Source organism: Nicotiana sylvestris, chromosome 5, assembly GCF_000393655.2.
Source record: "Nicotiana sylvestris chromosome 5, ASM39365v2, whole genome shotgun sequence".
Classification (NCBI taxonomy): domain Eukaryota; kingdom Viridiplantae; phylum Streptophyta; class Magnoliopsida; order Solanales; family Solanaceae; genus Nicotiana; species Nicotiana sylvestris.
This window is the reverse complement of record NC_091061.1, coordinates 527,979-538,348: the sequence shown is the minus strand read 5'-3', so window position 1 is coordinate 538,348 and position 10,370 is coordinate 527,979. Positions and strand designations below refer to the sequence as shown.

Sequence of the window (10,370 nt, the reverse complement as noted above, 5' to 3'; positions counted from 1 at the left end):
AAAAAGAAGAAAGAAAATGAAACCACAAAGAATCATATAAGTGCTGACAGCAACGTAACAATGGAGTTGGCTCTAAGAAGAGCCCAGTTAAATCAATTGCCTACGAACGTAACTGGTCATAGAGCACTCTGGAGGCAATCTCACAGCGAAAATGAACATTAGAGCTCAGATTATCAAGAAAATTACAGATATGTATAAGTATGAAGAACATAAAGCAATACAAGTTTTGCATAATTCTAATCCCGACAGAGGTGCCATAACAGATCACTGGAACAGGATAGCCACATCCAAGTAATCTCCTATCTGCAGTGGCAAAAACAAGTGAACACCAAATTCCGAAAAGGTAGGTTGAGGTTGATGATTCCATATAAACAAAGCATTTACCTGAAATTTAAGTTCACTCAAAGTTTTGCTGCCACTATCTGGTCGCCTCATATTTGGATAAGAAAACGTTCTCCCCACCTTCACATCAGGGGGGTTAATAAACACTATAAGATCACTGTTGACTTGAAAAATATTATAACAAATATTGTTCCATTAAAAATCGCAAATGGCAATCCCAGATTTCTCACACAATAGTACCATTTGAACACTAAAATTTGATGAACACTAAAAGAAGAAACTTTGAAACTATTGCACACATTGACAACTAAATTTACTACTAGTTGATTGTGCAAAGACAAAGAAGTCAGTAGGACATGATGAACTTAGTAGACAACTTGAACATGTAGGATGGACAAACTTTAAAAGCAGTAAAGGTGACACGTTGTCGCATCATGTCTATCATGTTTATAAAGTCCATGGAAATCTTCAAATAACTCATCAGATGACATGTTCAGGAAGTTTTAGTTGTCAAAGTGATAGTCCTTTATTCTAGTGCCAAACTAGTCTCGGAAAATGTGAATAAGAGGGCATGATCAAATGAAAGAACATCTTGCACGAACTACAAACATGATCCACACATACACAATATGACACGTATCATTAACCATCCAAAAGTCGCAAGATAATTAAAAAAAGGTGCAGAAGCACCACACATACAACAAGCACACCTTCACATGTCAACACCAAGTTCATATACAAACAAGCATATAGAGAAAGAAGTGAGAAAGACCTCTCTAACGACAAATTGGCCCCTTTTATCAGGATAGACAAAAGCAAAGGACAAAGTTGCATCTCTTCGTCTTGCTTCTGGAGCTACCTCTTTAACCTGATACAGTCGCAGTAAACAGATAAACCACATGAAAGAAGGTTTGGCATGGAAATATATTAGGATATAAAGAAGAGTGAGGAAAAGTAACTGCAACCTAGGGCGCGGCCTAATGGTTGATGAAGTGAGCTGAGAACCATTAGGTCTCAAGTCCAAATCCCAGAGGAGGAAAGACACAAGGTGATTTCTTCCCATCTGTCCAAGCCTCGGTGGATAGAGTTATCCGGTACCCCTATGGTGGGAGGTAGCATGGACCTCGTGGAATTAATCAAGGTGCGTGTAAACTAGCTCGGATACCACGGTTATTAAAAAGATTTACAGTACAACTGCACTGGCATGTCCCTGAAAGCCGATGATATACAAATTGTACCACAAAACTAAAATGAATTTGATTACTTATACCGCTGCATTTTGCCTGACATTTAGGCATGCCGAATAAGTTTAATAGTACATTCTGCTGTCAATTTTGGTGAGTAGTTATTCACGTATAACCATCAAGAGAGACTCAATTTTGTCAGAACCTATTCAACTGTCTAAGCAATTACTGATAACATCAATCGGTTCAAGACACCTTATACTCTTGCCTTCGTACTGAATATGATCAATATACCAGCTTATTGAGGTTTTTTATTTCTAAAAAACGGGGTAGGAGAAGGAGAAATTAAGGAGAGGATTACAAGGTGGGAACCAGACCCCACTTGTGGGATTATACTGGGTGGTGGTGGTTGTATTACAAGGTGAGAAATCGAACCCTCACCAATAAGGTGAAATTTCAGGTAGCCAACCTACTGAGCAAGTAAGATTCCCCTCATTGAGGTGTTAAATTCATAGTATTTCAATGATCTTCTATATGTCAACTGACAACTCAAATACACGCTGTATACATGGAAGAAGACTCAGCACTCAAGAAATCCAACAGCTCATCTTCCAGACAACTAGAGATATTAGTAATTCATACAAGTCAAGGACGGAAGGCATATTGTAAAAAATTTGCAACAATCTCTTAACATCTTAAAATGCTTCATGCATGCAACCACATAATGAACATGAGGATATACAATGAGTAAGGGAGACACCAACTAAATTGGAGAGATCAGTTTACAGATATAACTATATAATATTTGTCACTTTCATCATACCAAATCAGTTAATTCACGCAGAGTAGCATCCATCCATGTATAGATTTGGACCTCATCTTTGGGTTCCTTGCCTCTCACCGCAAACTCATTGTCACTGTGATGGCCTCCAATCTGTAAGTTCCAAAGTAAAGCCTCCACTGAGTGTATTGCTGATTGACCATAATACCGATGCAACATTTTTTTTCACACTTTGTTTAAAAGTGGATGAAACCCAAACTATGCTCACAGTATCTGTTTTTTAGTGACATCAAAAAGTGAAGCTTACACAAAGCATATACATTTTGAAAGCACAATCTTGCATATACTTTTTAGTGCTTTCAAACTTCCAAAGCCGTTAAAACTTGAGGATTACGTCGAATAGAACACCTTTGACAGATCTTTGTCTTGCCCATATAGTTTTTTTTGGTATGATAAGATGTCTTGCTCATATAGTTATTCCATGAACCAAGGAAGAAACAGCAATAAAATATAGAACTTGTACCAATCGAAAAACATTTAGAACTTACCATCTATCCATAAATAAAACAAAATACAGAAATTATTTAAGAGTAATAGAAGTGATGATTTTACAAGAGAACTAGCACAAAACAAACAATGGAGTTCTTTTGGAGTGCATACCTTAGTGAAAACACGAAGCAACAGAGGACAAGTCTGGTTTTTGATGGAATCCCCAGAAACAAAAAAAAGGAAATAGGATATTGTAAGTAACTTCCAGTATGCAAAGAAAAATATTCAATTTATGTCCCATGAACTCACATTAACATAGTATGTGAGAATAACAAATACAAAATGTTAGTAGAAAAAACACATGCCAACTAACTCTAGCGAAAACACACAAAAGAAAGACCACTCCAGACAGCATGTATTGTCCCAAGATAATACAAAGTGATGCCAAGATCTCAGTTCATATTTTTGCTTGTATTGCTTTCCCTCCATTTCGTAAGCAACAAGGTCAACTAGCAAAGCAAGTGCCAGCATGCCTTTGCCATTTTTTTGTCTGCCCCTGCTGCATGGGAGGGAGGAAGGGCAGCCGAGCTTCCATTCTTTGGAAGTAAATGCAAAAGAAGATATTCTATTTATCAAATTTCTGACATAAAATTAACAATCACAGTCCTTTTGGTACTGTACCAAATAAGGGACACTGTCTTTTCACAATTCACAGGTTCTTTTATAGATTGGCAGGCAAAAAACTTGTGTTACATATTCCTCCTCTGTTAAAATCAGCATAAACTTGGAAGAAAGTGACATATCACCTTTGAATTATATTTTTATTTTCAAATTACATAGTGGTGACTCTGTAAGTTCTAAATTCTCAAACTTGCATTTTTGGGGGGCGTCAAACTTCGATTTACCAGATCAAATGTCATTCATTGTACAATAATACACTAGTCAACTTAGTATTGAAGCGAAACAGAGTCCAAATGGAGTAAAAATATGGGCAGCCAACTAGTATGCGATCATAGCATAGTAGTATAGTTGTTGCTGTTGAATAGCAATACACCATAAACACCAAAACCCTAGAGAGTCCAATACAGAAGATTAGGTTCGAAACACCTTGAAACAAAAAAGGCACAAGCTTACACAAACTATTTAAGTCCAAAACCCATCTAATACTAACAACTGTAACCAATTCAGAAAACAAAAACAAAACAAAACAAAAAGAGAAAAGGAAGGACCTTTTCACGATCGACTGGTTGAAGGCGGGGAGCAAGTCTAGCGGGAGGTGGACCAAGCGGGCCTCTCGGTGGTGGAGGAGGTAATGGTCTTCCCCTTCTCTGAACATCCGCCATTGCTACTCAACAGGGTTTAAGCAAGTTCTTTTTTCGCTTTGCTCTTTTGCTCTTGGGCCTTTTCATATCAACCCCTGTTGGGCTCACCCCAATTTGAGCACAAATCCATTTGACCGGCACAATCCGTTCAAAGGTTGGGCGGTCCTTGACCCGCCTATTCATTGAACTCAACACATCTTGACGGTAGAAATTCAAAAATAGTCAAATTTATAAGTGGTCATTCAAAAATAGCCACAATTTTAAAAATAATCGAAATTTAGCCACTTTTTATGTAAAGATAAATCTGAAGAAACCAATGTTCAAAATCCGGAAAAATACTCCATCATAATATATTGGAGTTTGGAGCACCGGTGCTCCACTCTCCAGTATATTATACTGGAGCCAACAAAGTATATTGGTCCAGCATAATATGCTGGAAGTTCGTACACAAATGCACCGAACTCCAATATATTATGCTGGACTGGTCTCTGTTGTAGCAAAATAATGGCTATTTTTTATTGACTTGGCAAATGCTGGCTATTTTTGAATGACCAGTCCGAAAAGTGGCTAGACGGTGCTATTTTATCCATCTTGATCCATCTCATCTTAATCCATTTAAAGTTGGGTTAATTTTTAGCTCAAACTGATCCATGAGTAATTACTTTGCTAAAATATCTATAAAATAATTTTTTTTTTGTTTGATATGTTATATATGACCATAACAAAATGAAAAGAAAAAAGTTTTATTCAATAATGAAACAATTCAAGCTTGATTAAAGTTGGACGGGTTGAGCCATGACCCAAGTTTTAGCCCATCTCAGCCCAATCAACTTTTTAACAAATTATTGACACGCTCATTATTGACCTCAATCTATTTTGATCTGGGCCAGCACCCTTAAGCTCACCAATTGGATATCTGAAGGAGCCCGTTACAAGCCGCTATAAGTTAAGTGTAAATTAGTCAAATTATAAATTTTAATACTAATGATAATTAGGTTAAGAAATTTGATAAAAGAAACTAAAGTAAGAGAGGTAAGAATAATATTATAACTCAGGTCATTGTTATAAAGTGAAACCTAAGATAGGTCTCTAAAGTATTAGAGTTGTCAATATGGGCGGGGTCGGGCTAGCCCAGTCTACATGGGCTTTAGCAATGGACGGGCTGGGTTGGGCTAGCCCACCATTTTGATAGGCCTTATAATGGTCAGACCACCCCAGCACTATGCGGGTTGCAGGCCTCCACGGGCCGGCCCATCATTTTTTAAAATTTAATTTTATATTTTTTCTTTACGTTCTAATCTTAAAAACATAAATATTTAAAAGTTAAAAAATCTTATTGGAAAAATTTAACAAAACTTAATAACTTTTATATTGTTCCAATATATCACAATAAACACTAGAAAAATAAAAGACAAGACTATATTTTGTTCACTAAAAGTCAAAAGTCAAAACAAACTATTCGAGAGAACGTCCATGAAGCTTATGAGATATCCAATACATCATCTTCACTTTCATCTACATCTACAATTCAAATGCAATATTAATTAGTTAAATATTAAGAATAATTAAATTTTTAAAAATAATTAACATTTTAAGCCTTTGATGTTTTAATATGATGAGTTTAATAAACTTTAAACTTGGCATACTCTTCTTGTTATTTTTAGTATCATATACTTTTTAGAGAAACTTTCAGAAACCACTATGTTTTAGTGGTTATTAGCTAGTTGTAGCTACCATTTACTATATTACTTCATATAGCTATGTTTTCAGATTTTTTAGAGTGTATTCGATATATTTAAGCTAGTGTATTCATGAATACAGTAGCATTTCTAGGCGTGAATGTCACGATCCTAGTTCGCCCTCCGTGAACTGCCGTGACGGCACCTAGTCTCTACGACTAGGTAAGCCTAACAAATGTGGAAAATAACAAAACTTGCGAAAGAAATAATTAAAAGCCAAAATAACCGAATGAAAATATTATTTAAAATGCCGCTCGGCATATACAATACAACTTCTCGAAGATTAACAACATTTCCCAAAATCTGGAATCTCATGAAACCACAAGCCTTGGAATGTCTACCGGTGTATAACTCCAGAATATCTAACAAGGAAAAGAAAATACAAAAGGGCTAAGACAATAGGGAGAGTAGAAAGGGACTTCTCGATCTGCGGACGCGACAGATATACCTCGAAGTCTCTGGAACAGTTGCTTCGCCTCAAGGGTGATAGGACTGAGTCAAAGTACCTGGACCTGCACATGAAAAACATGCACAGAAAGGGCATGAGTACACCACAGCGGTACTCAGTAAGTTCCAAGCCTAACCTCGGTCAGGCAGTGACGAGGAAGGTAGGGCCCTACTAAGGTTAAATAAAATATAAAGTTCGACAGTGTAGAACATATCAGTATAAATAAGTATAGCAGTAAAAGTAACACAAGGTATAAAAGGGCAACAACAACTATTACAGAGGCAAGGTAAACACAAAAAGAAATACGACTCAGCACCAAAATAACAATCGGGGATCTCCCAGGATACTGTCCTGTAGCCCCAAATATACATATCCAATGGATCTCCCGGGATCTTGTCCCGTAGTCCAACTCATAGTGCGCGGGGATCTACCGGAATCCCGTACCGTAGTCCCAAATGTAAATACCCAATACTGGGGGAATCTACCGGGTGCATTCCCGTAGTTCCATATAACCGTGCAGGGGGATCTACCGGAATCCCACATCCGTAGTTCCAAATATAAACAGACAAGGGGGAGCTACCGGAATCCCACATCCGTAGTCCCAATGTAAATACACAGCAACAATAGGAAAATATTCAGAAATGTCAAATTTCATATTAAGGCAAACAAGTAATTCTAGCCTAGCATGTTGCACATAATTCAGGTAAGGCAGTTTGAGCAAATACAACAATTAAATCACTTAGACATGCTTTCCTAAACTAACAACAAACTTAATATTGCAAGTAATAAAAACAGGAAAGGAAACGTACTAGTAATTACTTAATGAAAAACCAGATTTCCAACAATTAGCACAAGTACGCACTCGTCACCTTACGTACAACGCATCTCAATTACCAAATATACCAAATCCTAAGGGGAAAGTCCTCCACACAAGGTTAGACAAGCCACTTACCTCGAACCATCTCAAAATCAATCTGAAACCACGCTCTTGCCGCGAGTACTCGACACCAAATGGCCCGAATCTATTCAATTCAATTTCATAATGTAAATAACACTTCGAGTAACTGTCACACCTCCTTTTTTACCTACACCCCCGGAAGGGCGTAAAGGGTGTATAAGGGAGTTTTTCCAATTAAAGGACAATCGAAATAGGATTTATTTATTTATTTAAAATTCAGAGTCGCCACTTGGGAGATTTATGGTGTCCCAAGTCACCGGTTTAAAATTCCGAATCGGGAAAATGTTGACTCTGTATTACAGTCCACGAACCAGAAATCCGAGTAAGGAATTCTGTTAACTCGGGAGAAAGTGTTAGGCATTCCCGAGTTCCGTGGTTCTAGCACGGTCGCTCAACTGTTATATTCGGCTTAATATCTGATTTTAAACAATTATGAATCTATGTGCAGATTTTAACTTTTGACCGCTTTTAGTTAATTTAAGGAAGATTTCAACGTTATCTAAAACACGTCTTTGGACCACGCCACATGAAATGCACCCGCGGTCCGAGACACATTTTATTTAACGTTGTTAAAATTTTAGAACCGGGCCACATGAAATGTACCCCGAGTTTTGGAAATTAAGCATCACAACTACGTCACGGGAACCAAACCCGTAGCCATGATAATTATTATAACGCGCCAGAAGCACACTACAATGTTCATGATTCTTCCTAAACTTCGAGATTATTGTGAGGCTCAAGTGTTATGGAAGTCAAATGTGGGAGCAAAGAGATTTATCTTTTACGGATACATTTGTAATGCAAGATTTGTTTATTTGGCTCATATTCTTTCAACTGGCCATCGATATAATTTGACAAAATTAAACTTCCCTTTCCTAAATAGCCCAATTACTGCAACTATTAATTTAAAGTAAAGGAAAACTAAAATTACATTAAAATTCCATTTTTTCATACTACTCAAAGGACGTTTTGGTCATGCTGAATTGTTCAGGCACATAAGGAATGAATTGAGTAATCAAATTTCTAACACAAACTTCAAAACTTGATGGGAAAAGATAGCTGTACTTAAATTGGAATTCAGTTACACTTACTAAGATAAACTTATTCACCTTAAGAGCAAAATAAGTCTGACAAACTAGGTCCAAATCTCATTATTAAACACTCGTTACCACAGATCAAAGAATGATACAATTAATAATAAGAGCAATGAGTAAACTAATCAAATCAACAAAATAAATGCATACCACAGGAAAAAAAACAAAACAAACCAAAGCATTCAACAAGCTGAAATAACGAGATGAGATAAAATGAATAACGGATGGACCTTAAATATCTGCAAACTTTCTTCAATATCCGGATCAATTACAGAGCCTCCAACAAGATCGTATAGCAACACTAAATAGAATAACCCGCCAGAGTGAAGAATCGCCAGGACCTTCGACTGGATTTCTAACGGAATCCGCTCGTCGGCGGCGACATCGACCCCGATGAACTCGATTTTGGAGTCGCTGTTCTTCTGTGCGAGAAGGAGAGTAGTTTTAGGTGATTTTCACAGCTGTGTTTGGAGCTGAAGAGGAGGTGTGGTCGCCGGACATGGAGAAGGGAGATTGGTTTTGAAGGTGATAAACAACGACCCTAAAACTTTTTCCTTTCAATCTGCTTTCTGATTTTCACTCGAAACTGGATCATGAACGAAGAAACCAATTTCGTCTAGGGTGGAGATGGTCGCTCTAGGGTGCGTCGTTCATGTCTGTTCCGTGCGAAGAAGAAGAAACAACGACGACGGGATTTTTTGATTCCGGCGAACTTGGTTGACGGGGGATGCAGAGGATCGTCGTCTGGGTGATCGGCGTAAGCTCAGGTGCGGGGTGTGGTGATTTCCGGCGAAAGGTCACTGTTTTGGGTTATTCTGCTGAAGAAGATGAACAATGACAATGGGTCGTTTGGAGAATCTTTTCAGCTTTTCATCAGTTTTTCCAGCCTTCTCCTTTGTTCAGCGTTTTTTTCTCTTTTTTATATTGTAGAACCTAGGTTTTTGGTAGGGTCTTAGTTAAGGGGTATGAACCTAGGAATTATGGGTTTGAAAATTATGAGCTAGGTCCAAAATTAGGCTTAAAAATGGGTTGCTCGAGCCCAAGTTCTATTCTTTTCCTGCGAACGAGATTAAAATACGGTTCCATTTATTAATTAATCCTACTATTCAAATAATTATTAAAATAAAACTAACCATTAAAACAAATCTATTTTTGGTATTTTTAAATATCATATTAAAATAAAAATACGATACTATTTTTATATATTTTTTTAAAGATTTTTTTTAATATTAAAAATGACTACAAAACATTGATGAACCTATTTTTTGTGATTTTTGTTTTCTTGTGATAAAATAAAGTAAAAGAGCCAAAATTACTTGAAATATCTATATTATGCCTAAATTAAATATTTTATGCTAATATATAAAAAATCTTGGGGATGGTCAAAAATCACATGTCTACAGTAATTGATTCTACAAAGAAATTTTAAGCTAATACGCGAAATTACGTAAAATAACCAAAACGCCCCTCGGGCCCACGTCTCAGAATCGGGTAAAATTTATATTTCGAGAATCCTCACACTCTCACGAGTTCAGTCATACCAAAAGTACCAAAATCGGACCTCAAAGGGTCCCTCAAATCATCACTCAAAAGTCTATAATTAGTCAAGCCCTAACCCCCAATTTACCACTGATTTTTCTTAATTTGTTATGCTTAAATTGATAAATATCATTCAAATAACGAGTTTAGGGACCAAAGACCTTACCTCAATGAACTACTCTGAAAATCCCTCTTGAAAAGTGCTCCCCAGGCTTCTTCCCGTTTGAAAAAAGATGAAAATGGCTAAATTTCGCGAAGGCAAGTATTTATATGTTTCTGCCCAGCGATTTCCGCATCTGCGGCTCTGGGACCGCATCTGTGATCCCGCTTATGCAGACCAATGATCGCATCTGCGACAATCACTAACTCGGCCTGATTCCGCATCTGTGACTCCCCATCCACAGATGCGGTACCGCTTCTACGGTTCCTACTGAACCTCCTCATTTCCACTTCTGCGATGCCAAATGCCGCTTC

General features: G+C 37.3%; 1 protein-coding gene and 1 long non-coding RNA gene across 3 annotated transcripts; both read right to left on the bottom strand.

Moving 5' to 3' along the window:
• Nucleotides 1-12: 12 nt before the first annotated feature.
• On the bottom strand, nucleotides 13-4,221 carry LOC104249551 (histone deacetylase complex subunit SAP18). The gene is made up of 6 exons (XM_009805991.2): nucleotides 4,026-4,221; nucleotides 2,968-3,000; nucleotides 2,350-2,460; nucleotides 1,115-1,210; nucleotides 385-462; nucleotides 13-303 (listed from the first exon to the last, which is right to left on the bottom strand). The coding sequence occupies exons 1-6, from the start codon at nucleotides 4,137-4,139 to the stop codon at nucleotides 265-267; spliced, it is 471 nt and encodes a 156-aa protein (XP_009804293.1). The 5' UTR covers nucleotides 4,140-4,221; the 3' UTR covers nucleotides 13-264.
• A 1,860-nt stretch (nucleotides 4,222-6,081) lies between these two features.
• Nucleotides 6,082-9,248, bottom strand: LOC138891160 (uncharacterized). Of its 2 annotated transcripts, none has more exons than XR_011407479.1 (2): nucleotides 8,588-9,248; nucleotides 6,082-6,369 (listed from the first exon to the last, which is right to left on the bottom strand). It is a non-coding gene; the product is annotated as an uncharacterized lncRNA (long non-coding RNA). The 2 variants fall into 2 exon arrangements; XR_011407480.1 differs by having other exon boundaries at nucleotides 6,082-7,327; nucleotides 8,588-9,242.
• Nucleotides 9,249-10,370: the final 1,122 nt, after the last annotated feature.

Coding starts and splice junctions, on each gene's coding strand:
- LOC104249551 (XM_009805991.2), bottom strand. CDS start 4,139: ATGGCGGATGTTCAGAGAAGGGGAAGACCATTACCTCCTCCACCACCG. Junction 2,461..2,967: donor TGCTTCGTGTTTTCACTAAG/GTATGCACTCCA, acceptor TGGAACTTACAG/ATTGGAGGCCATCACAGTGA. Junction 1,211..2,349: donor TGCGTGAATTAACTGATTTG/GTATGATGAAAG, acceptor CGACTGTATCAG/GTTAAAGAGGTAGCTCCAGA.